A 27,304-nucleotide genomic window follows, 5' to 3' on the forward strand; every position below is an offset into this window, starting at 1 on the left:
AAGCTAAAACCTTCAAAATACCGAAAATCGGGAGGTACCGTTCTATGGGGGCTATATGAAGGTGTGGACCGATACCGACAAAATTCTGGGGGAAAGTTTTATACCCTTAAAGAAGACTACGTACCAAATTTCAGCCATTTCGGTGTGATAATGAAGCTAAAACCTTCAAAATACCGAAAATCGGGAGGTACCGTTGTATGGGGGCTATATGAAGGTGTGGACCGATACCGACAAAATTCTGGGGGGAAAGTTTTGTACCCCTAAAGAAGACCACGTACCAAATTTCAGGCATTTTGGTAGGATAATGAAGCTAAAACCTTAAAAATACCGAAAATCGGGAGGTACCGTTCTATGGGGGCTATATCAAAACGTGGACCGATATTTCCCATTTTTAATACCAACCATCCTGCAAGTAATAAAAACTTTTGTACCAAATTTTGACTCTCTATCTTTAAAATTGCGAGCTGTATCTTGATTTCAACAGACAGACGGACGGACGGACTGACGGACATGGTCAAATCGATATAGAATTTTATGCTGGTCAATAATATATATTATTTATAGGGTCTCCGACGAATATTTCGATGTGTTACAAACGGAATGACAAATTTAACTATACCCTCCATATGGTGGAGGGTATAAAAATTTACGTTTATAGAGCTTCAGAAGGGCCTGAAACAATTCTTTAAAATCCACGTTTGTAGAGCTTCAGAAGGGCTTGAAACAATTCTTTAAGATCCATGTTTATAGAGCTCTAGAAGAGCTTGAAAATATTCTTTAAAAATCCACGTTCATAAAGCTTCAGAAGGGCTTGAAAATATTCTTTAAAAATCCACGTTTATAAAGCTCTAGAAGAGCTTGAAAATATTCTTTAAAAATCCACGTTTATAGAGCTGTAGAAGAGCTTGAAAATATTCTTTAAAAATCCACGTTTATAGAGCTGTAGAAGAGCTTGAAAATATTCTTTAAAAATCCACGTTTATAGAGCTCTAGAAGAGCTTGAAAATATTCTTTATAAATCTACGTTTATAGAGCTCTAGAAGAGCTTGAAAATATTCTTTAAAAATCCACGTTTATAGAGCTCTAGAAGAGCTTGAAAATATTCTTTAAAAATCCACGTTTATAGAGCTCTAGAAGAGCTTGAAAATATTCTTTAAAAATCCACGTTTATAGAGCTCTAGAAGAGCTTGAAAATATTCTTTAAAAATCCACGTTTGTAAAGCTCTAGAAGAGCTTGAAAATATTCTTTAAAAATTTACGTTTATAGAGCTCTAGAAGAGCTTGAAAATATTCTTTAAAAATCCACGTTTATAGAGCTCTAGAAGAGCTTGAAAATATTCTTTAAAAATCCACGTTTATAGAGCTCTAGAAGAGCTTGAAAATATTCTTCAAAAATCCACGTTTATAGAGCTCTAGAAGAGCTTGAAAATATTCTTTAAAAATCCACGTTTATAGAGCTCTAGAAGAGCTTGAAAATATTCTTCAAAAATCCACGTTTATAGAGCTCTAGAAGAGCTTGAAAATATTCTTTAAAAATCCACGTTTATAGAGCTCTAGAAGAGCTTAAAAATATTCTTTAAAAATCCACGTTTATAGAGCTCTAGAAGAGCTTGAAAATATTCTTCAAAAATCCACGTTTATAGAGCTCTAGAAGAGCTTGAAAATATTCTTTAAAAATCCACGTTTATAGAGCTCTAGAAGAGCTTGAAAATATTCTTCAAAAATCCACGTTTATAGAGCTCTAGAAGAGCTTGAAAATATTCTTTAAAAATCCACGTTTATAGAGCTCTAGAAGAGCTTAAAAATATTCTTTAAAAATCCACGTTTATAGAGCTCTAGAAGAGCTTGAAAATATTCTTTAAAAATCTATAACTCTAGAAGAGCTTGAAAATATTCTTTAAAAATCCACGTTTATAAAGCTCTAGAAGAGCTTGAAAATATTCTTTAAAAATCCACGTTTATAGAGCTCTAGAAGAGCTTGAAAATATTCTTTAAAAATCTATAACTCTAGAAGAGCTTGAAAATATTCTTTAAAAATCCACGTTTATAGAGCTCTAGAAGAGCTTGAAAATATTCTTTAAAAATCTATAACTCTAGAAGAGCTTGAAAATATTCTTTAAAAATCCACGTTTATAAAGCTCTAGAAGAGCTTGAAAATATTCTTTAAAAATCCACGTTTATAAAGCTCTAGAAGAGCTTGAAAATATTCTTTAAAAATCCACGTTTATAGAGCTCTAGAAGAGCTTGAAAATATTCTTTAAAACTCCACGTTTATAGAGTTCTAGAATAGCTTGAAATTTTTCTTTAAAAATCCAAGTTTATAGAGCTTCAAAAGAGCTTAAAATATCCTTTAAAAATGCACGTTTATAGAGCTTTAGAAGGGCTTGAAGTGTTCTTTAAAAATGCACGTTTATAGAGCTTTAGAAGGGCTTGAAGTGTTCTTTAAAAATCCACGTTTACAGAGATTCAGAAGGGCTTGAAAATATTCTTTAAATCCACGTTAATAGAACTTCAGAAGAGCTCGAAAATATTCCTTAAAAATTCACGTTCAAAAAGCATCAGAAGGGCTTGAAAATATTCCTTAAAAATCAAAGTTTATAAAGCTCTAGAAGTGCTTGAAAATATTCTTTAAAAATTCAAATTTAAAATGCTCTAGAAGAGCTTTTAAAATATTCTTTAAAAATCCACGTTTATAGAGCTCCAAAAGGTGCTTGAAAATAATCTTTTAAAACCCACTTTTATAGAGCTTCAGAAGGGCTTGAAAATATTCTCTAATACTCCACGTTTACGAGTATAGGGCTCAAGAAGGACTTGAAATATTTAAAAAAATCCAGGTTTATAGAGCTCCAGAATAGCTTGAAAATATTTTTTAAAAATCCACGTTAAGAAGGGCTTGAAAATATTCTTTAAGAATCCACGTTCATAAAGCTTCATAGGGGCTTGAACAAATATTTGTAAAAATCAACATTTTTAAAGCTTCAGAAGGTCTTGAAATATTTGAAAAAATCCACGTTTATAAAGCTTCAGAAGGGCTTGAAAATATACTTTAAAAATCAACGTTTATAGAGTTTTAGAAGTGCTTGAAAATATTCTTTAAAAATCCACGTTAATAGAGCTTCTGAAGGGCTTGAAAATATTCTTCAAAAATCCACGTTAATAGAGCTTCGGAAGGGCTTGAAAATATTCTTTAAAAATCCGCATTTATAGAGTTTTAAAGTGCTTGAACATATTCTTTAAAATCCATATTTATAGAGCTTCAGAAGGGCTTGTACGTGTGGTGCATTATAAATTCCCCCTATATGTGTACTCGTAACACCTGTACGGCGTAATGTTGTCAAATATTCCCTACATCTCTTTGTTGTCCAGTGTAATTGTGAATAACATCAACAATAAATGTTCCTTCTTTCTTACATTGTGATAAGGTATTCGAATTAGACATAAAGCGTTATTTATTACAACAAGTATAAAATGCTATTAATACCTTCGAAATGTGATCAGATGCAGTTTAGATTTTCATTTATAAGTTGCCATTTTATTTAAACAACAAAAAATCGCAATAAAATACATTATTTGTGGTTAGTTTGTAAAAAATACATAATTGTCATAACAATCCCTTAAGTTATGCCTTAAACAACACAAAAAAAACAGATGATACCGAATGTCATGTGTGGCGCCATTACAACAACTTTGGAGCAGCATCAATTGCCTATTATTACGGCGAATTATTAACATCATCATCAGCAACGACGACAACGTTTTGCTGCTGATCACAAATAACAGTGCGCTGCGGTAGTTATTAATCGAAACAAGATTTGAAAGGTCGTCGAGAATTTTTGGTCGGTCGGTTGCCGTATTGAAATTTTGCTACTGTTGTTGTTGTCACACTCCTCCAACTTGAATGACATTGTGTTCCAATTGAAAGTTATGTTACGCGCCAGCATGGGTGACATTGAATTATTATGACATAATATAACGAAATCAGCAACAACAACGACAAGAGACTTTTTTTATTAAAAGTTATTGATAAATTACTAAAAAAAACAAAAAACACTTAGACGAAATTGTGAAAGTGACGAAAATGACAAATACCCAAAGATGACCTTAAACACGCGTGTTGCAAAACATCTCTATTAGATAAAGAAATATCTATGCATATCGACGACATCATTACTGGAAGATCAATAAAAATAATTGACAAACATTGAAAGAACTATTGAAAAAAACTATAACAAACAAAAACTACAACATGGGCTGTGGTTGCTTGAGTTTACTTTCTTGTTTAAAACGTTTGAAACCATTTCGCAAGGATGATAAAAATGTACATACACACATAACAGAAATGTTGATTTATTTTAATTTGATTAAAAACAGTTTAACTAGTCTTATAACATACATTTTTATAAAAAAAATATGTTCTCAAGGTTCTCATTAGGTCTTCAAACATGATTTTTAAGACATTAGCTGTGTCTTTTTACGTGATAATTAGTAATAATTATTACTAATGTTGCAGATTTTGACAGTTGTATAAAGGAAAAGTTGCTGAAAAAAATGTTTCACCCCTATTAGGGGTGTCTTTTTACTTACTAAATGTTGCTGAAACATTTTTTCAGCAACTTTTCCTTTATACAACTGTCAAAATCTGCAACATTAGTAATAATTATTACTAATTATCACGTAAAAAGACACACCTATTTTTAAGTCTTTCATTATTTTTATAAATTAATTTTTTTTTAAATATGTTTCAAAGTCTTTGTGAGCAAAGACATAAATACAACTAAGACATGACAAAATGCATGCAACAAAAAAATGTTTACGAAACTTTGTATAGAAACATTACCCTTAACAGGTTGCAGTTAATTCAAAATCGCAACCAAGGAGGAACATTTCATGTAATGGTATCAGAAACGAAATTTATGAATTCAAGGATCTATTCAAGAATAATTCCATGTCAATTGGATCGGTAAATTCGGTTAAATACGTAAAAATGTATAAAAGAAAAAAATGTTATATCACCATATCGTGATATAACATTATGTTAAATTCAAAAGCCATTCACTGAAGAATGATAGCAAACAAAATGTCTTATCTTGTTGTATTTATGTCTTTGTTGTGAGCTCTATAAACGAGAATTTTTAAAGAATATTTTCAAGACATTCAAGATCTTTATAAACGTGTTGTTCTTAGAATATTTTTAGGGCTATTCTAAGCTCTAAGAATGTGGAATTTTTAAAAAAATTTAGGGCCATCATGAGCTTCATAAACGTGAAATGTTTTTAGAAGATTTTCAGGACCATCAAGGGCTTCATAAACGGGGAGTTTTTTAAAAGATTTTCAGGACCATCAAGGGCTTCATAAACGCGGAGTTTTTTAAAAGATTTTCAGGACCATCAAGGGCTTCTTAAACGTGGAGTTTTTTAAAAGATTTTCAGGACCATCAAGGGCTTCATAAACGGGGAGTTTTTTAAAAGATTTTCAGGACCATCAAGGGCTTCATAAACGGGGAGTTTTTTAAAAGATTTTCAGGACCATCAAGGGCTTCATAAACGTGGAGTTTTTTAAAAGATTTTCAGGACCATCAAGGGCTTCATAAACGGGGAGTTTTTTAAAAGATTTTCAGGACCATCAAGGGCTTCATAAACGGGGAGTTTTTTAAAAGATTTTCAGGACCATCAAGGGCTTCATAAACGGGGAGTTTTTTAAAAGATTTTCAGGACCATCAAGGGATTCATAAACGGGGAGTTTTTTAAAAGATTTTCAGGACCATCAAGGGCTTCATAAACGGGGAGTTTTTTAAAAGATTTTCAGGACCATCAAGGGCTTCATAAACGGGGAGTTTTTTAAAAGATTTTCAGGACCATCAAGGGCTTCATAAACGGGGAGTTTTTTAAAAGATTTTCAGGACCATCAAGGGCTTCATAAACGGGGAGTTTTTTAAAAGATTTTCAGGACCATCAAGGGCTTCATAAACGGGGAGTTTTTTAAAAGATTTTCAGGACCATCAAGGGCTTCTTAAACGTGGAGTTTTTTAAAAGATTTTCAGGACCATCAAGGGCTTCATAAACGTGGAGTTTTTTAAAAGATTTTCAGGACCATCAAGGGCTTCATAAACGGGGAATTTTTTTCAAAGATTTTCAGGACCATCAAGGGCTTCATAAACGGGGAGTTTTTTAAAAGATTTTCAGGACCATCAAGGGCTTCATAAACGGGGAGTTTTTTAAAAGATTTTCAGGACCATCAAGGGCTTCATAAACGGGGAGTTTTTTAAAAGATTTTCAGGACCATCAAGGGCTTCATAAACGTGGAGTTTTTTAAAAGATTTTCAGGACCATCAAGGGCTTCATAAACGGGGAATTTTTTAAAAGATTTTCAGGACCATCAAGGGCTTCTTAAACGTGGAGTTTTTTAAAAGATTTTCAGGACCATCAAGGGCTTCTTAAACGTGGAGTTTTTTAAAAGATTTTAAGGAACATCAAGGGCCTTATAAACGTGGAGTTTTTAAAAGATTTTCAGGAACATCGAGGGCCTTATAAACGTGGAGTTTTTAAAAGACTTTCCAGGTCATTATTAGCTCTATAAACGTGGAGTATTTTAGAAGATTTTCAAGGCCACCATGAGGTCTGTAAATATCGAGATTTTAGAATACTTTCAGGGAGTTTTTAAAAGATTTTTAGGACCATCAAGGGCTTTGTAAACGTGGAGTTTTTAAACGACTTTTACGATCATCATAAGCTTTTTAAACGGGGAGTTTTTTAAAAGATTTTCAGAACCATCAAGGGCTTCATAAACGTGGAATTTTTAAACGACTTTTAAGATCATCATGAGCTTTTTAAACGTCGAATTTTAAACCTGGAGTGTTTTTAGAAGGGTTCAGAGTCATTGCAAGCTTTATTAATGTGAAGTGTTTTAGGGTCATGATTAATTTTTTATGTGGGCTGTGTTTAGAATATTTTTAGGCATTTTCAGATTTGTACAAATATTTTCAAGATCTTCATGAGCTCTATAAATATATTTTCGAAATGTTTAAGAGATTCAATTGATTTTTTTAAGAATATTTTCTTGGCCTTTATAATATTGGATTCCGAGTAAATATCACTGTGTGTAATTTTTTAAGTCATGGTTTATTAATGATATTCTGACACCGCAGCCTTATAGAAGACCCAAAATAAGAAGACACGTGTACCGGCGTTTTTCCCTATCACTTCAACTTTCGCGGTTATGGGCCCCAAAGACCTGAGGCATTAATGTCAAAAGGTTGTTTATTAAAATCTTAGGTACATTTTTTTAGTTGACTGTATCCTTAATTTTTGGGCGGTTCGGTATCTGTGGACCAGAATCGGCGAAAAAAGTATAAAAATCGAATATTTATACCCTCAGCATTTATGCTAACGAGGGTATATACACGTTCATACGGGCAAAATGAGCCTCATCGGAATAGTGGTTTTAGACCCCAAGTATGTTTGGACGAAATCCGTTTCAAACAATTTGGAGTCGATTTAGCAATGTCCGTCCGTCTGTCTGTCTGGCTGGCTGGAGCGCACGACCGATTATGTCCAAAATTTACTTACTTAGATGGCTTTTATACTAAACAGAACGTCTTGTTCCATAAGACGAACTAAGAATAGATTTCCAATTTTGGACGCCATGTTTTGTGATATCTTCTTCAACTTGGTCTTTCCATCGGAGTTTTGACCTTCCCTTGGGGCGTATACCGTCGAGTGGCTCGTATTCAAATGCCTTTTTGGCGGGGGCATCTTTATCCATCCTGCTGACATGGGCAAGCCAACGCAATCGTTGTAGTTCGATACGTTTTACTATATCGATGTCGGTCGGCTGGTATAGATCGTGGTTCATACGACGTCGGTATTCACCTTCAACGCATATTGGTCCATAACTCTTTCGAAGAATTTTTCTCTCAAACACGCCAAGTTCTGCCTCATCTGCTTTCGCAAGTACCCATGCTTCAGATCCATACATAAGAACGGGTAGTATCAGTGTCCGGTAAAGTGTAAGTTTTGTTTGACGAGAGGTGGCTTTTAAACTGTTTATTTAGACCAAAGTAGCATCTGTTGGCCAATGTTATTCTTCTCTTTATTTCAAGGCTTATATTGTTGGTTTTATTTATGGCGGTGTCGAGGTAGATAAAGTAATTTACTATCTCAAATTTTTAATTATCAACATCCACAGTTGGTCCGAGTCTACTGGACGACTTGCGTGTTGAATTTTGATATTTTATCTCAGGAAAGTGAATGCAAATCGATGGGTTCCACCCAGTTTCGTCGGCTGTGGACATCTACAGGTCCTAAAAATAAAGAAAATTCCACCGCCGAACGCTTCATGTTCACACAGTATGAGGGTATATCTCTGTCGGCAAAGTCGACTGATACTTTTTTACTTGTTAAGGAATATTTTCAAGGCTTTTATAAAATCTATACTCTTGGATTCCGAATAAATATTTCAAGATTATAATGAGCTGTATAAATGTGGATTTTATCTTGATCTTCATGAGCGAATTTTTTACAAACTTTTTTTTGGAAATTTTTAAAGAATACATACATAAATGCCTTTATAAGCTCTAAGAAGGAGGCTTTTTTAAAGGATATTTTTCAAGATCTATAAAAGTGATTTTTGTAAAGAATATTTTCAAGGCTATAATGCTTTCAAAATGGTCTTCACGTGTTTATTTTTAAAGGACATTTTCAAGGCCTCCATGAAGTCTTTAATTGTGGATTTTCAAAGAATACTTTCAAGATCTCCACACATGCTCCGGATTCATGTGGTCAGTACCAGACGAAGGCAAACCCAAAAACCAATATGTACATATGTGTTATTTGTTTGTCACATCCGCATCCAATCCCAACCCGTCGTTTCTCTTGGGTCAGACCATCTCCACATAATTTTTTCCATCAACAGACCGGCCAATGTCATTGCCTCCGAACGCCGTCATCAATCATGGGAAAGCTAATTTGCCTCGTTTCAGAGAGTTCACTAATCACCGCTTCAGGGATCCGACCAACCCTTCTTATGTTCATGTAGAATAGTGGACATTCAGTGACCTCGTTTCTGTTACAGCCGCTCGCTGCATACCTGCTGGTCGCATACCCGAAGGGAGATCAAATTTCCTAGTGGATAAATCATCTGAATAATTGTAACATTGCAGGCAGAAAAAGTGAATTGTGGTCAACGGTTAAGTCACTCTCGAAACCTGTGAAGAAGAATGATAGGACCTCAGTCACGTTTGGAAACGTTATGCTGACTGATCCAAAAAGTGCGCAATTTATTTTAATCGACAGTTGTCGAGCACCCCGTAAGGATAGGGCGTAGCGAAGAGTACTACGTCGCATTATATATCTTCCTGCCGAAGAGGAACCACCACAATTTACAATGGATGATGTTGCGAATACCGTCAGAAACCCTAAATCTTTCGAAGCGTTGTAACCTGTAAGCATCTGCATGGTTTTGCTGAAACAGCTGGATGAACCGGGAGTCGCAAAGACTCTTGAGGCTTTTCTCCTCCCCAGCGTCAGAAATAGCTATCCGATCATTAGCATGGGTCGGGAGCAGCACAGCACGACAACGGAGCTGCACGCCATCACAACACTAGTTAGTCGATGACTCAACCAGAACAAGCCGTGCGATAGGTTAGTCTTGGTGGCGCTCGACTTATCAAAAGCCTTTGATAATTTCAAGTACTCCACGCTGTTTATTTTGGCTCAACTACGCTCCGGATGGTGCAGTCGTTTAAGTTCCAATGGGGCAAGGTTTGATGACACCAGCAAAATATCTGCCCGACATGTGTCAAAGTATCGTTTCAACTGACCTGCCAACCTAATCAACTAACTCCAGGAGCCTTTTTCGATTGTTAAAAGCCCAACTATTTCACTAGGTTTATAACGTTTGGAAGCCACCATATTGCAGTGGGGTGCGGTCCTGCCTCTGACCAGCAAAATATCTGCCCAACATGTGTCACAGTATCTTTTAAACTGACCTACTCAACTAACTTGAATCGCGATTTATTTGAAAAGCGCTCCGGCGTTTTTTTTTTGTTTTGTTTTTTGATTTTTCTCATCTATGAACATTGTAGTTTCAGAATCCGCAAAAACTTCTCAGGTGTAAGCACCTTCCATTTAAAGTTGCTTGAAGAGCACCGTGATATCAGACAGTCCCTTCCGATATCTCCCTCACAAATGATTAACATTGTCGCATAAGTGCAGTTTAAGGGGGCTGTTTGAGAATTATTTTAAAATTTTCATCGAAGGTTGCCCTTATGATTCTGATTACAACGATACGATTTTCATTGCGGGCAAGTCCATGATTCCAATAGTATGCAATTTTAAAGCCGGTAAAGCCGACTTATACTTTTTATACCCTCTGCATTTATGCTAACGAGGGTATATACACTTTCATACGGGCAAAATGTGCCTCATCGAAATAATGGTTTTAGACCCCAAGTATGTTTGGACGAAATGTGTTTCAGACAATTTGAAGTCGATTTAGCAATGTCCGTCCATCTGTCTGTCTGGCTGGCTGGTGCGCACGATAACTCTCGAACCGATGAACCGATTTGGTTTTCGCAATATTTTGTCAAAACTTACTTTAAGTTCGAAGATAATTATATCGGTCCACTCCTTCCTGTACCTCCCCCACAAAAAGTTCGAAAATGTTCGGAAAATTTGTGCGCACTATAACTCTTGAAGGGAGTAACCGATTTGGTCCAAAGTTTGCACATCGTGAAATTTTTACCAAACTTAGATGAGGTTCCAATATGGACTCAATCGGTCTACGCCTTCGGGTACCTCCCACACAAAATTTCGGAAAAGTTCAGTTTAGGACCTGCTCTCGAATCGTTTTGATTTTTGTTGTAGCATCCTGTATTCACGGCCCCCCATACGGCGGTACAAGTTTCATCAGGGGCAAAGCCCTACTTCCAAGGTTCAAAACCCCCTATGACACCGTGTGTAGTGGTTGGAGCGCAAGATAACTCTCGAACGGATCTGCCGATTCGATCCAAAATTTGGCCTTCATAATATTTTGTCCAAGCTTAGTTTAAATTCGAAGATAAGCCATATCGGTTCACTTATTCAGGTACCTCCCCCACGAAAGTTCAAAAATGTTCGGAAAAATTGTGCGCACGATAACTCTTGAAGGGACGGACTGATTTGGTTTACGCATCCTAATATATCTACCAGATATACATAGATCAGGTTTGAATATGGACTATATTTGCCCATTCCTTCGGGTGCCTCCCACACAAAATTTCGGATAAGTTCACTTTAAGACCTGCTCTTAACTAACTTTGATTTCTGTTGAATCACCTTGCAATCGCTGTCTCAATTACAACGGTAAAAGTTTTTTTCAGTGGCAAGTCCATACTTCTTACAGTCCGAAAATTGTAAAAACCCATTAAGGCACCATATGTAGTAGTTGGAGAGCACAAGACCTCTCGAACTGATAGACCGATTTGGTCCAAAATTTGGCCTTCGTCATATTTTGTCCAAACTTTGTTTAACTTCTAAAATTGTCCATATCGGTCCTCCCCTTATGATACATCCGCCACAAAAGTTCAACATTTGTGTCCAAGTGCAGTTTAAAGTCTGTTCGGAGATCCTTAGGAAATTTATACCGATGATGTACAGCCATATTATGTTTTGCGTGGACAAGTCCCTGCTTCCTGGCATACTGGTCCAACAGGTGTACGATAACCCACTGGGCGCAATATCTATCAAAAAGATATGACTCTCAAAATAACATCCACGTCCGTCGGTCCATTCCCTCCTCCGCAAAACTTTTGAACTTTAATCCTAATCCACATTTTTGTCGGCAAGTTCAAATGTCCAAAAAGTGCCACAAAATTCTGAAAAGACCCTAAATATATTCGATCTGTCCGTAGATGAAAGTTCCATATACACTGAGGGTATATCTCTGTCGGCAAAGCCGACTGATACTTTTTTACTTGTTACTTGTTCCTTTCCCCCTTTTGCCTCGGACTCAAAACATAGACATTGTCGATTGCCTTGCTGATGATATCTTCGAAATCATCGTCTTATTAGGTAAACAAACGAACGAAATCTTCGTGATTGAATATTCCACGGATTCGAAGGAAGGATCGTCCGATCCGAGACATTTCCTTAATTTTCCCACATGGTTCAGCTTCAGCCCAACTTCCTTCTTTGTCATCTAGGACGGGCCTTTACCGAGTGCAACAAAGCAGTTCCGCGTTCTTGGAGACCGTCGGTCCCTATGCCATCTTGGCGTCCATTTCATCATAAGTTTGCGTTATGTTATCTTCCTTCTTTCCGGCAGTTCTTCTATGGATTTTGGATATGTTGTCTTGCGCGCTATTCAAATGAGCGGCAGTGTATTTATAAATGTTATAAATCATACGCTCCATTGAATGTGAAACCAATGTCCAATATCAATGTTGATTATCAAATTTATTACAAATATTTTTTCGCTCTACTTCTAGACTATAAAAATGGGTACCAATGCAGAATGTCTAAGTGTACCCATAACAGAGGGCAAAGAAGCCGAACATGTGCTGTATCGCGTTAAACGTGGCTCCACAGTGCATGTTCATCCCGATGCTGGTCTATTGGGACGTGAAATTGTTCTCTATACCAATTATCCCATGGAGGGTAAGTTTTAGATTTTTACTTCGTGATACATATATCAAATTTAATATTCTTCTTCTTTTCCCCCAAAACATTTATAGGACAAAAATTCAAACGTACCGAATATCGAGTTTTATATTGGTATTTGAAAAATGGTACCAAAATCACTACCAATAAATACAATTCAGCCCATGTGGTAGATACGGATATCTATACGGAAGTTAAAATGACAATGTCGGGAACATTTCGATTTTGGTTCCACTACAAAGATTGGTAGGTTGTTAATATACACAAATATTTACCATTATTTAAATAACAATATAAAATTATTGTTTTTCTTTTCTTATTTCAGTCCCAAGCAGGTAGCTGCCGGTTCGCTTTACATCCAAGTGGAACCGATATTACATGTTGGCCCAGTTGGTGCCCAAAAGGTTATACCCTTAGATTCTGTACGTTGTCAAACGGTTTTGTCCAAACTATTGGGTCCCATTAACACCTGGGAACAAAAGTTACGAGTAACCAAAGAATCTGGTTATAATATGATACACTTTACGCCCATCCAAGAATTGGGTGCCTCCAAGTCGGCTTATTCATTGCGTAATCAAAATCGTGTAAATCCTCACTTTTCACCGACAAAGGGTGTCAAGGTTACCTTTGATGATGTGGAGAAAATTGTCAAGAAATGTCGCCAAGAATGGGGGGTAAGTAAACAGATCCATTGAGCCTCTTAAAAATTAAAGAAAAATCCATTTAAAGGTTGCCTCCATTTGCGACATCGTTCTAAACCACACCGCCAATGAATCCGAATGGCTGTTGGAATATCCCGATGCCACTTATTCCTGTGCCACCTGTCCCTATCTGAGGCCAGCCTTTTTACTCGATGCTGTTTTGGCCAAATGTGGTGAAGACATTGCCAATGGCTTGCTGGACAGTGTTGGTGTACCAAAAATAATCGAATGGGAAGGTCATTTGGAATCCTTGAGTTTCCAACTTCACACGGTCTATCTTCCCAAGGTTAACATCCACGAACTGTATCAATGCAATGTCATGAAATATACCAACGAATTCATATCACAATGCCGTCAACGTGAACCACCCACCAATGTGGCCAAACCCGAACGTTTTGCTGAAGTGAAATTAATAACTGATCCTGAATATCGTCGTTTTGGAGCCACCATTGATTTGGAATTGGCCATAGACATATTTAATGCCTTCCATCCGGATTGTTTTGATGAAGAGGCACGTTTGCGTAAATGTGCCGATACCTTCCGACGCCATTTGGAATGGTTAAATGAAGGCGTGCGTTCCGAGATCCAAGATTATTTGAATTATGCTGTAGGCAATTGTTTGGCTGGCATACGCTATGAACGTGTCCAGGAAGATGGTCCCAGGATACGTGAGATCTCGGAAAAGCATAAGATATTCATGGAATATTTCACCAAAACCAAGGCTTTGGGAAAGTCGCTGAAAGAAATTGAGGAGGGAATGTATGGAAAAATGGGTGAATTCTTTATGGCCCATAATGGCTGGGTCATGGGCGCCAGTGATCCCCTAAAAGATTTTGCCGAAAAACAACCCGGCCATGCCAATGTCTATTTGAAACGTGAACTCATTGCCTGGGGTGATAGTGTTAAATTGCGTTATGGTCGCCGGCCCCAAGATAGTCCTCACCTCTGGAGTCACATGACGGAATATGTCCAGACAACTGCCCGTATCTTCGATGGTGTACGTTTGGATAATTGCCATTCAACGCCATTGCATGTGGCTGAATATTTGTTGGATGCTGCACGTGAAGTTAACCCTGATCTCTATGTTGTTGCGGAACTTTTCACCAACTCCGATGGAACGGACAATGTGTTTGTAAATCGTTTGGGTATTACATCGCTAATTCGCGAGGCCTTATCCGCATGGGATTCTCATGAAGAGGGTCGACTGGTGTATCGTTATGGCGGCGAGCCTGTGGGAGCATTCTTTGAAAATCCAAAGCGTGATTTGGCACCCAGCATAGCTCATGCCTTGTTTATGGATCAGACTCACGACAATCCCTCACCAGTTGAGAAGCGTTCTGTTTATGATTTACTGCCTTCGGCGGCTTTGGTATCAATGGCATGTTGTGCTACAGGCAGTAATCGTGGCTATGATGAATTGGTGCCTCACCATGTAAGTATTTTTCGTAAACGTTATTCATTCTTCGGGTGGCAGGACACCTGAAAACTAGAAATTGATATTTCTTTAAAAGAACACTGAGAAAATATTTTTTAACATATACGTCTTCTTCCACAGATCCATGTTGTCGACGAAGAACGCACCTACCAGGAATGGGAAAAGGGTGTCAGCTTCACCAGTGGCATTGTGGCCGCCAAACGGGCTTTGAACATTCTCCACGGTCAGCTGGCCGAAGAGGGCTTCAATCAAGTATTTGTCGATCAAATGGATCCCAATATTGTGGCCGTTACACGTCACTCTCCAAAAACCCATCAGAGTGTCATTCTTGTAGCTCACACATCATTTGGTTATCCCCATCCAAATGCTGGACCAACATTTGTGCGTCCACTACGTTTCGAAGGTCATTTGGAAGAGATTATTTTAGAGGCCGAATTACACATGAAAGGTGACAAGCCATTCGATCGTCCAGTACCCTTTAAGAAGGATCCCAAGGTTTTGAATGGCTATCAACAATTCCAGCTTAAATTGCGTGAACATATTCCATTAGAAAAGTCCCAAATATTCCGACCACATCCGGCATACGATGGCAATGTAACACAACTGGAACTGATCAATTTGAGACCAGGTTCGGTAGTTGCCATTCGAGCTTCATTGAAACCGGAAATTGGTAAAAACTTTGTTAACTTGCAAGAAATTACCGAGTCACTGCATCACAAGGAGGGTCAACATTATCAGGAACTTGTCAGGATAGTGGAAAAATTGGATTTCACCGATCTTAATCGGGCCCTGTTTTCGTGTGACCAAGAAGAACGTGATTTGGGCTTTGGCGGAGCCGCTTATAATATACCCGATTATGGAAATGTTGTCTATTGTGGTTTACAGGGTTTTGTATCTTTGCTAACTGAAATTTCACCCAAAAACGATTTGGGCCATCCATTGTGTAACAATTTACGTGATGGTGATTGGATGATGGATTATATTGCCGATCGTTTGGCACATCATGATGGCACAAAGGCTTTGTCGAAATGGTTGAAATCAGCCTTTGAACCTCTCAAGAAGATACCACGTTATTTGATTCCTTGCTACTTTGATGCCATTGTCAGTGGTGTGTACGATGTTTTGGTAAAACGGGTCTACCAATTAATGCCCCCCTCAATAAGCGATGGTCACGACTTCCCACAAGCTTTGGCCTTGGCAACATTACAATTCTTGACGGTATGCAAATCTGCCAATTTACCACCACTAAGTCCGGCATTGGCCTCACCGAAACCGCCACAACAGTGTGTAACGCTGTCGGCTGGTTTGCCACACTTCTCCACCGGTTATATGCGTTGCTGGGGCCGTGATACATTCATTTCGCTACGTGGTCTCCTTTTGCTGACAGGTCGCTACACCGAAGCCCGTTTCATAATTCTTGGATTTGCCCAATGTTTACGTCATGGCTTGATTCCAAATCTCTTGGACAATGGCACGAAACCTAGATATAACTGTCGTGATGCTGTTTGGTGGTGGTTGCATAGCATTAAACAATACGTTGACCATGTACCCCAGGGCAAGAATATTCTACAGGATAAAGTGTCACGCATATTCCCCTACGACGATTCTGAACCCCATCCCCCAGGAAAATTCGATCAGGTATTGATCGATGTTATGCTAGAAGCCTTGAAGGTACACTTCCAGGGTTTGCAATATCGCGAAAGAAACGCCGGCTATGAAATTGATGCCCACATGACCGATAATGGTTTCAACAATCAAATTGGTATCAATCCTGAGACTGGCTTTGTTTTCGGTGGCAATCAATGGAATTGTGGTACATGGATGGATAAAATGGGTTCTTCCGAAAAGGCAGGCAATCGTGGACGTCCAAACACCCCCAGAGATGGTTCAGCTGTTGAATTGGTTGGCCTACAATACGCCGTGTTGAGATTTATGCAATCTTTGTCAGAGAAGGGCATTATCGAATATGATTCGGTAACCCGTAAAGGTCCTAATGGTAAGAGGAAGTGTTTTTAAGTTGGAGAATGGGAAAACTAGCTTAATTATTTCTTAATGTGTCTAGGACAAACCACGAAATGGACCTGGAAGGAGTGGGCCAATCGCATTGCTGAGAACTTTGAGAAATTCTTCTTTGTCACCGAAACCGAAAAGGCGCCATTGGCCAACAAGAAAAATATCTATAAGGATTGTTATGGTGCCTCACAACGCTGGACCGACTATCAACTGAGATGCAATTTCCCCATATCAATGGTTGTGGCACCGGAAATATTTAATCCACAGCATGCTTGGGTTGCTTTAGAAAAGGCCAGGTAAGTTGCGATATTTTCAAAGTTGTGATAAACGGATTTAAAGTATTGCAGAAATGGACTTGGATATATTGTCCATTTCGCTTCCTCCTAAACTATTTTAAAAACTACACGATTATTATACCTTTTGAATGCTCCTAAAATTCTTTTAAAAATCCACGTATTGTCCCTTTTGGTTGCTACTAAAATTCTTTTAAAATCCGCGATTATTGTCCTTATTTTCTTTCCTAGTAAAATGCTTAAAAAAAATTCACGTCTATTTTCCTTTTTGGGTCTTCCAAAAATTCTTTTAAAAATCCACATTTATTGCCACTTTTGGGTCCACCCAAAAATTCTTTTAAAAGACCCCGTTTATTGTCCATTTTAGTTCCTCCTACATTTATTTTAAAAATCCACGTTTATTAAGCCTTTCGTTTCCTCCTAAAATTCTTTTAAGAATTCACGTTTATTGTCCCTCTAGTTTCCCCCTAAAATTCTTTTTAAAATCCAAGTTTATTGTTCCCATGTGTTTCCTCCTAAATTTCTTTTAAAATTCACGTTTATTGTCCCTTCTCTAAAATTCTTTTAACAAGTAAAAAAGTATCAGTCGGCCTTGCCGACAGAGATATACCCTCAGCCTGTGTACGAGTATATTGAAACAATTTTTTCCCAAGAAACGTATGTATTTAGGGGGTTTTAAAAATTTTGGGCGTTTGAACCGACAACAATTTTGATTAGGATTAGAGGAGATACTAAAAGGAATGGATCGACATTGACCGTTATGGAAGTGGATCTCCAGCCGCAACATATGGTGCCACAGGGGGTTTTTACACTCTTCGGGCTGTTTGCTCAAGAAGTATGGACTTGTCCCTAAAAAAACTTTTACCATCGTAATTGAGGCAGCGAATGCAAGTTGCTTCAGCAAAAATCAAAGTGATTCGATATTAGGTCTTAAAGTGAACTTATCCGAAATTTTGTGTGGGAGGTACCGGATAGAGTGGACAAATATAGTCCATATTTGAACCTGATCTATATCTGGTAGATGTATTAGGATGTGTCAAGTATAGACCAATTCGGCCACTCCCTTCAAGAGTTACCGTACGAACAATTTTTCCGAACATTTTTGAACTTTTGTGGGGGAGGTACCTGAAGGTGTGAACCGATATGGCTTATCTTCAATCTTAAACTATGTTTGGACAAAATATTGCTAAGACCATATTTTGGACGGAATCGGCAGATCCGTTCGATAGTTATCGTGCGCTCCAACCACATTACACGGTGTCATAGGGGTTTTTTGCAACTTTCATGCTATTTTCTCAGGAAGTATGGACTTGCCCCTGATGAAACTTGTACCGTCGTATGGAGGGCAGTGAATACAAGTTGCTAAAACAAAAATCAAAGCGATTCGAGAGATGGCTCTAAACTGAATTTTTCCGAAATTTTGTGTGGGAGGTACCCGAAGGAGTGGACCTATTGAGACCATATTGGAACCTCATATTACTCTGGTAGAGAGTTTACACTATACAAAGTATGGACCGAATCGGTCACTCCCTTCAAGAGTTATCGTGCGCACAAACTTTCCGAACATTTTCGAACTTTTGTGGGGGAGGTACCGGAAGGAGTGGACCGATATAGCTCATATTCGAACTTAAACTAAGTTTGGGCAGAATATTATGAAAGCCAGAATTTGAACCGAATCGGTTCATCCGTTCGAGAGTTATCGTGCGCTCCAGCCAGCAGGACAGACAGACGGACGGACATGGCTAGATCGACTCCAAATTGTCTGAAACACATTTCGTCCAAACATACTTGGGGTCTAAAACCATTATTTCGATGAGGCACATTTTCATCGTATCAAAGTGTATATACCCTCCTTAGCCTAAAGGCTGAGGGTATAAAAACCCATATTTATGGTCTTCTTTGGGCCCTAGCAAAAATCTTTTAAAAATCCACTCTTATAGTTCTCGTTGGGTCCTAGCAAAATTCTTTAAAAAAACCACGTTTATTTTCTCTTTTGGTCCTCCAAAAATTCTTTTAAAAATCCACGTTCATAGTCCTCCTTTGGTCCTCCAAAAATTCTTTTAAAAAATCCACGTTTATAGTCATCTCTTTTCCACAAAAAATTCTTTTAAAAATCTACGTTTTTAGTACTGATTTGGTCATCCAAACACTCTTTTAAAAATCCACGTTTATAGTCCTCTTTTGGTCCTCCAAAAATTCTTTTAAAACCCAACGTTTATAGTCCTCTTATGATCCACCAAAAATTCGTTTAAAAAATCCACGTTTATAGTCCTCTTATGGTCCACCAAAAATTCGTTTAAAAAATACACGTTTATAGTACTACTTTGGTCCTCCAAAAATTCTTTTAAAAATCTACGTTTATAGTCCTCTTTTGGTCCTCTAAAAATTCTTTTAAAAATCCACGTTTATAGTCCTCTATTGTTCCACCAAAAATTCTTTTAAAAATCCACGTTTATAGTCCTCTATTGTTCCACCAAAAATTCTTTTAAAAATCCACGTTTATAGTCCTCTATTGATCCACCAAAAATTCTTTTAAAAATCCACGTTAATTTCGTCTTTTGGTCCTCAAAAATTCTTTTAAAAATCTACGTTTATAGTCCTCCAAAAATTCTTTTAAAAATCCACGTTTATAGTCCTCCAAAAATTCTTTTAAAAATCCACGTTTATAGTCCTCCAAAAATTCTTTTAAAAATCTACGTTTATAGTCCTCCAAAAATTCTTTTAAAAATCCACGTTTATAGTCCTCCAAAAATTCTTTTAAAAATCTACGTTTATAGTCCTCCAAAAATTCTTTTAAAAATCCACGTTTATAGTCCTCCAAAAATTCTTTTAAAAATCCACGTTTATAGTCCTCCAAAAATTCTTTTAAAAATCCACGTTTATAGTCCTCCAAAAATTCTTTTACAAATCCACGTTTATAGTTCTCCAAAAATTCTTTTAAAAATCCACGTTTATAGTCCTCCAAAAATTCTTTTAAAAATCCACGTTTATAGTCCTCCAAAAATTCTTTTAAAAATCCACGTTTATAGTCCTCCAAAAATTCTTTTAAAAATCCACGTTTATAGTCCTCCAAAAATTCTTTTAAAAATCCACGTTTATAGTCCTCCAAAAATTCTTTTACAAATCCACGTTTATAGTTCTCCAAAAATTCTTTTAAAAATCCACGTTTATAGTCCTCCAAAAATTCTTTTAAAAATCCACGTTTATAGTCCTCCAAAAATTCTTTTAAAAATCCACGTTTATAGTCCTCCAAAAATTCTTTTAAAAATCCACGTTTATAGTCCTCCAAAAATTCTTTTAAAAATCCACGTTTATAGTCCTCCAAAAATTCTTTTAAAAATCCACGTTTATAGTCCTCCAAAAATTCTTTTAAAAATCTACGTTTATAGTCCTCCAAAAATTCTTTTAAAAATCCACGTTTATAGTCCTCCAAAAATTCTTTTAAAAATCTACGTTTATAGTCCTCCAAAAATTCTTTTAAAAATCCACGTTTATAGTCCTCCAAAAATTCTTTTAAAAATCCACGTTTATAGTCCTCCAAAAATTCTTTTAAAAATCCACGTTTATAGTCCTCCAAAAATTCTTTTACAAATCCACGTTTATAGTTCTCCAAAAATTCTTTTAAAAATCCACGTTTATAGTCCTCCAAAAATTCTTTTAAAAATCCACGTTTATAGTCCTCCAAAAATTCTTTTAAAAATCCACGTTTATAGTCCTCCAAAAATTCTTTTAAAAATCCACGTTTATAGTCCTCCAAAAATTCTTTTAAAAATCCACGTTTATAGTCCTCCAAAAATTCTTTTACAAATCCACGTTTATAGTTCTCCAAAAATTCTTTTAAAAATCCACGTTTATAGTCCTCCAAAAATTCTTTTAAAAATCCACGTTTATAGTCCTCCAAAAATTCTTTTAAAAATCCACGTTTATAGTCCTCCAAAAATTCTTTTAAAAATCCACGTTTATAGTCCTCCAAAAATTCTTTTAAAAATCCACGTTTATAGTCCTCCAAAAATTCTTTTAAAAATCCACGTTTATAGTCCTCTATTGTTCCACCAAAAATTCTTTTAAAAATCCACGTTAATTTCGTCTTTTGGTCCTCAAAAATTCTTTTAAAAATCTACGTTTATAGTCCTCCAAAAATTCTTTTAAAAATCCACGTTTATAGTCCTCCAAAAATTCTTTTAAAAATCCACGTTTATAGTCCTCCAAAAATTCTTTTAAAAATCTACGTTTATAGTCCTCCAAAAATTCTTTTAAAAATCCACGTTTATAGTCCTCCAAAAATTCTTTTAAAAATCTACGTTTATAGTCCTCCAAAAATTCTTTTAAAAATCCACGTTTATAGTCCTCCAAAAATTCTTTTACAAATCCACGTTTATAGTTCTCCAAAAATTCTTTTAAAAATCCACGTTTATAGTCCTCCAAAAATTCTTTTAAAAATCCACGTTTATAGTCCTCCAAAAATTCTTTTAAAAATCCACGTTTATAGTCCTCCAAAAATTCTTTTAAAAATCCACGTTTATAGTCCTCCAAAAATTCTTTTAAAAATCCACGTTTATAGTCCTCCAAAAATTCTTTTAAAAATCCACGTTTATAGTCCTCCAAAAATTCTTTTAAAAATCCACGTTTATAGTCCTCCAAAAATTCTTTTAAAAATCCACGTTTATAGTCCTCCAAAAATTCTTTTAAAAATCTACGTTTATAGTCCTCCAAAAATTCTTTTAAAAATCCACGTTTATAGTCCTCCAAAAATTCTTTTACAAATCCACGTTTATAGTTCTCCAAAAATTCTTTTAAAAATCCACGTTTATAGTCCTCCAAAAATTCTTTTAAAAATCCACGTTTATAGTCCTCCAAAAATTCTTTTAAAAATCCACGTTTATAGTCCTCCAAAAATTCTTTTAAAAATCCACGTTTATAGTCCTCCAAAAATTCTTTTAAAAATCCACGTTTATAGTCCTCCAAAAATTCTTTTAAAAATCCACGTTTATAGTCCTCCAAAAATTCTTTTAAAAATCCACGTTTATAGTCCTCCAAAAATTCTTTTAAAAATCCACGTTTATAGTCCTCTATTGTTCCACCAAAAATTCTTTTAAAAATCCACGTTAATTTCGTCTTTTGGTCCTCAAAAATTCTTTTAAAAATCTACGTTTATAGTCCTCCAAAAATTCTTTTAAAAATCCACGTTTATAGTCCTCCAAAAATTCTTTTAAAAATCCACGTTTATAGTCCTCCAAAAATTCTTTTAAAAATCTACGTTTATAGTCCTCCAAAAATTCTTTTAAAAATCCACGTTTATAGTCCTCCAAAAATTCTTTTAAAAATCTACGTTTATAGTCCTCCAAAAATTCTTTTAAAAATCCACGTTTATAGTCCTCCAAAAATTCTTTTAAAAATCCACGTTTATAGTCCTCCAAAAATTCTTTTAAAAATCCACGTTTATAGTCCTCCAAAAGTTCTTTTACAAATCCACGTTTATAGTTCTCCAAAAATTCTTTTAAAAATCCACGTTTATAGTCCTCCAAAAATTCTTTTAAAAATCCACGTTTATAGTCCTCCAAAAATTCTTTTAAAAATCCACGTTTATAGTCCTCCAAAAATTCTTTTAAAAATCCACGTTTATAGTCCTCCAAAAATTCTTTTAAAAATCCACGTTTATAGTCCTCCAAAAATTCTTTTAAAAATCCACGTTTATAGTCCTCCAAAAATTCTTTTAAAAATCCACGGTTATAGTCCTCCAAAAATTCTTTTAAAAATCCACGTTAATAGTCCTCCAAAAATTCTTTTAAAAATCCACGTTTATAGTCCTCCAAAAATTCTTTTAAAAATCCACGTTTATAGTCCTCCAAAAATTCTTTTAAAAATCCACGTTTATAGTCCTCCAAAAATTCTTTTAAAAATCCACGTTTATAGTCCTCCAAAAATTCTTTTAAAAATCCACGGTTATAGTCCTCCAAAAATTCTTTTAAAAATCCACGTTAATAGTCCTCCAAAAATTCTTTTAAAAATCCACGTTTATAGTCCTCCAAAAATTCTTTTAAAAATCCAAGTTTATAGTCCTTTTTTGGTCCTTCAAAAATTCTTTTAAAAATCCACGTTTATAGTCCTCTTTTGGTCCTCCAAAAATGCTTTTAAAAATCCACATTTACAGTCCTCTTTTCGTCCTCCAAAAATTATTTTAAAAATCTTCGCTTATTATCTCTTTTGGTTCCTCCAAAAATTCTTTTAAAAATCTTCGCTTATTATCTCTTTTGGTTCCTCCAAAAATTCTTTTAAAAATCCACGTTTATAGTCCTCCAAAAATTCTTTTAAAAATCCACGTTTATAGTCCTCCAAAAATTCTTTTAAAAATCCACGTTTATAGTCCTCCAAAAATTCTTTTAAAAATCCACGTTTATAGTCCTCCAAAAATTCTTTTAAAAATCCACGTTTATAGTCCTCCAAAAATTCTTTTAAAAATCCACGTTTATAGTCCTCCAAAAATTCTTTTAAAAATCCACGTTTATAGTCCTCCAAAAATTCTTTTAAAAATCCACGTTTATAGTCCTCCAAAAATTCTTTTAAAAATCCACGGTTATAGTCCTCCAAAAATTCTTTTAAAAATCCACGTTAATAGTCCTCCAAAAATTCTTTTAAAAATCCACGTTTATAGTCCTCCAAAAATTCTTTTAAAAATCCAAGTTTATAGTCCTTTTTTGGTCCTTCAAAAATTCTTTTAAAAATCCACGTTTATAGTCCTCTTTTGGTCCTCCAAAAATGCTTTTAAAAATCCACATTTACAGTCCTCTTTTCGTCCTCCAAAAATTATTTTAAAAATCTTCGCTTATTATCTCTTTTGGTTCCTCCAAAAATTCTTTTAAAAATCCACGTTTATAGTCCTCCAAAAATTCTTTTAAAAATCCACGTTTATAGTCCTCCAAAAATTCTTTTAAAAATCCACGTTTATAGTCCTCCAAAAATTCTTTTAAAAATCCACGTTTATAGTCCTCCAAAAATTCTTTTAAAAATCCACGTTTATAGTCCTCCAAAAATTCTTTTAAAAATCCACGTTTATAGTCCTCCAAAAATTCTTTTAAAAATCCACGTTTATAGTCCTCCAAAAATTCTTTTAAAAATCCACGTTTATAGTCCTCCAAAAATTCTTTTAAAAATCCACGTTTATAGTCCTCCAAAAATTCTTTTAAAAATCCACGTTTATAGTCCTCCAAAAATTCTTTTAAAAATCCACGTTTATAGTCCTCCAAAAATTCTTTTAAAAATCCAAGTTTATAGTCCTTTTTTGGTCCTTCAAAAATTCTTTTAAAAATCCACGTTTATAGTCCTCTTTTGGTCCTCCAAAAATGCTTTTAAAAATCCACATTTACAGTCCTCTTTTCGTCCTCCAAAAATTATTTTAAAAATCTTCGCTTATTATCTCTTTTGGTTCCTCCAAAAATTCTTTTAAAAATCCACGTTTATAGTCCTCCAAAAATTCTTTTAAAAATCAACGTTTATAGTCCTCCAAAAATTCTTTTAAAAATCCACGTTTATAGTCCTCCAAAAATTCTTTTAAAAATCCACGTTTATAGTCCTCCAAAAATTCTTTTAAAAATCCACGTTTATAGTCCTCCAAAAATTCTTTTAAAAATCCAAGTTTATAGTCCTTTTTTGGTCCTTCAAAAATTCTTTTAAAAATCCACGTTTATAGTCCTCTTTTGGTCCTCCAAAAATGCTTTTAAAAATCCACATTTACAGTCCTCTTTTCGTCCTCCAAAAATTATTTTAAAAATCTTCGCTTATTATCTCTTTTGGTTCCTCCAAAAATTCTTTTAAAAATCCACGTTTATAGTCCTCCAAAAATTCTTTTAAAAATCCACGTTTATAGTCCTCCAAAAATTCTTTTAAAAATCCACGTTTATAGTCCTCCAAAAATTCTTTTAAAAATCCACGGTTATAGTCCTCCAAAAATTCTTTTAAAAATCCACGTTAATAGTCCTCCAAAAATTCTTTTAAAAATCCAAGTTTATAGTCCTCCAAAAATTCTTTTAAAAATCCAAGTTTATAGTCCTTTTTTGGTCCTTCAAAAATTCTTTTAAAAATCCACGTTTATAGTCCTCTTTTGGTCCTCCAAAAATGCTTTTAAAAATCCACATTTACAGTCCTCTTTTCGTCCTCCAAAAATTATTTTAAAAATCTTCGCTTATTATCTCTTTTGGTTCCTCCTAAAATTCTTTTAAAAATCCACGCTTATTGTCCTTTTTGTTTACTCCTAAAGTTCTTTTAAAAATCCACGTTTATTGTCCTTTATGGGTCCTACAAAAATTCTTTTAAAAATCCATTTTTATTGTCCCCTTTTGTTTCTCCTAAAATTCTTTTAAAATCCACGTTTATTTTCCCCTTTGTTTTCTCCAAAAATTCTTTTAAAAATCTACGCTAAAAGTCCTCTTTTGGTCCTCTTTTAAAAATCTAGGTTTATGGTTCTCGTAGGGCCTAGCTAAAATTCTTTCAAAAATCTACGTTTATAGTTCTCGTGGGGTCCAGCTGAAATTATTTTACAAATCCACGTTTATAGTTCTCTTTTAAAAATCCAAGTTAATCCAATCCTAAAGATGACTATAGGTTTTCTTTGAAAATCCGCGTTTATAATCCGCCAATATCTAATGAAGTATTTTCTTCCTATATCGCCAGAGAACATTTATTGGGACCATTGGGCATGAAGACTTTGGATTCCAGTGATTGGAACTATCGCGGCAACTACGACAATTCCAATGATTCCACTGACTGCACTGTAGCCCACGGAGCCAACTATCATCAAGGACCTGAATGGGTGTGGCCAATTGGTTATTATCTAAGGGCACGTTTAATCTTTGGTAAAAAATGTGGTCACCTAAATGAAACTATTGCTGAAACTTGGTAAGAGTAAATATTCATACAGTTATCACATATCAGAGATAATCCCTTTACTTTTCACTCCATAGGAACATTTTGAAAGCTCACTTGAAAGAAATACAAACTTCCCATTGGCGTGGTTTGCCAGAATTAACAAATGAAAATGGCGCCTATTGTCGTGATTCATGTCGTACACAAGCCTGGAGTATTGCTGCTATAATGGAGGTAAACAAAATCAGAATAGCTAAAGAAACTGTTTCCAAAGATCTTATACTTTTTTTTAACAATTCGTATACTTAAGTTACAGATTTCCTAATTTTTAATATCTTTATTTTTTCTTTCTTTTCAGGTCCTTCATGATCTTCACAGTTTAGGCGGCGATGTTTAAAATTGCTTTATTTGTGAATCTACTGCCACACGCATGGGATTTATATATTTTTTGTAATGTTTCTAAAAAATATCATAACCTAGAATACCTCGTATAAGCTGTTGTCATGCACACTCAACTCAAATCCTTTATGATCGAAATTCTAAGTACAACTTTTTTCACATTACGAAATATTATACGATTTATAAACGTATCCACACGTGGTTTGTTATTAATGTTCATTTAGAGAAAAAAACAATATCTTTTCGTAAAACACAAAAACAAAAAGTTGGCCTTTCTATCAAACGAAGCAAATAAAAACAACTATAAGTAGTTCAAATTGTTAAATAATTTAAGACGATTTAAGTTAAATAATAAAAATAATAAACCAAACATATGTAAATAAGAAGTTATTTATTAAAATTCTTTGGGTTCTACTAAAATCGTTTTAAAAATCATTCTAAAACCCATCTACAAAGCAATATTTTTAGTCCCAAAATATATTATGGTCTTCTTTTGGTCCTAGCAAGAGTCTTTTAAAAATCAACATTTATGGTCTTCTTTGGGTTCTATCAAAATTCTTTTAAAAATCCACACTTATGGCCTTCTTTGAGTTCTAACAAAATTCTTTTAAACATCCACTTTTATAGTCCTCTTTTAGTCTTCCAAAAACTCTTTTGTTCCACCAAAAATTCTTTTAAAAATCCACGTTTATAGTCCTATTTTGGTCCTACAATAATTCTTTTAAAAATCCACGTTTATAGTCCTATTTTGGTCCTACAATAATTCTTTTAAAAATCCACGTTTATAGTCCTCTTTTGGTCCTACAATAATTCCCAGCAAAATTTGACGGAAGGGGTTCTTTTCGATGACGTGATTTCATGTCATCTTTTGCATTGGTTCAAAGGAAGTCGTGAAAGATCCGATCTTTTCATTAGGATTTGAACCAATGCAAAGGAAGTCGTGAAAGATCCGATCTTTTCATCAGCATT

The 27,304-nt window shown here is 35.2% G+C and overlaps 1 protein-coding gene across 6 annotated transcripts in view; it reads left to right on the plus strand.

Moving 5' to 3' along the window:
- Nucleotides 1–26,715, plus strand: part of LOC141387542 (glycogen debranching enzyme) — a 44,273-nt gene extending 17,558 nt beyond the window's left edge. For 4 of the 6 annotated variants that reach the window (XM_073957419.1, XM_073957416.1, XM_073957418.1 and 1 more), the window contains 9 exons: nucleotides 12,464–12,632; nucleotides 12,710–12,881; nucleotides 12,961–13,309; nucleotides 13,365–14,768; nucleotides 14,892–16,767; nucleotides 16,834–17,080; nucleotides 25,745–25,969; nucleotides 26,035–26,170; nucleotides 26,295–26,715. In XM_073957419.1, the coding sequence (XP_073813520.1) occupies nucleotides 12,473–12,632; nucleotides 12,710–12,881; nucleotides 12,961–13,309; nucleotides 13,365–14,768; nucleotides 14,892–16,767; nucleotides 16,834–17,080; nucleotides 25,745–25,969; nucleotides 26,035–26,170; nucleotides 26,295–26,333 (4,608 nt within the window). In that variant the 5' untranslated portion in view covers nucleotides 12,464–12,472 and the 3' untranslated portion in view covers nucleotides 26,334–26,715. Of the gene's footprint in view, nucleotides 1–3,497; nucleotides 4,319–12,463; nucleotides 12,633–12,709; nucleotides 12,882–12,960; nucleotides 13,310–13,364; nucleotides 14,769–14,891; nucleotides 16,768–16,833; nucleotides 17,081–25,744; nucleotides 25,970–26,034; nucleotides 26,171–26,294 lie in introns of those variants that run through there. The other 2 variants (XM_073957420.1, XM_073957417.1) reach the window with 2 other exon arrangements.
- The last annotated feature ends 589 nt before the right edge of the window (nucleotides 26,716–27,304 follow it).

The sequence above is a fragment of the Musca autumnalis genome, unplaced genomic scaffold, assembly GCF_047663935.1.
Source record: "Musca autumnalis isolate F117 unplaced genomic scaffold, ASM4766393v1 scaffold_5, whole genome shotgun sequence".
Taxonomy (NCBI): domain Eukaryota; kingdom Metazoa; phylum Arthropoda; class Insecta; order Diptera; family Muscidae; genus Musca; species Musca autumnalis.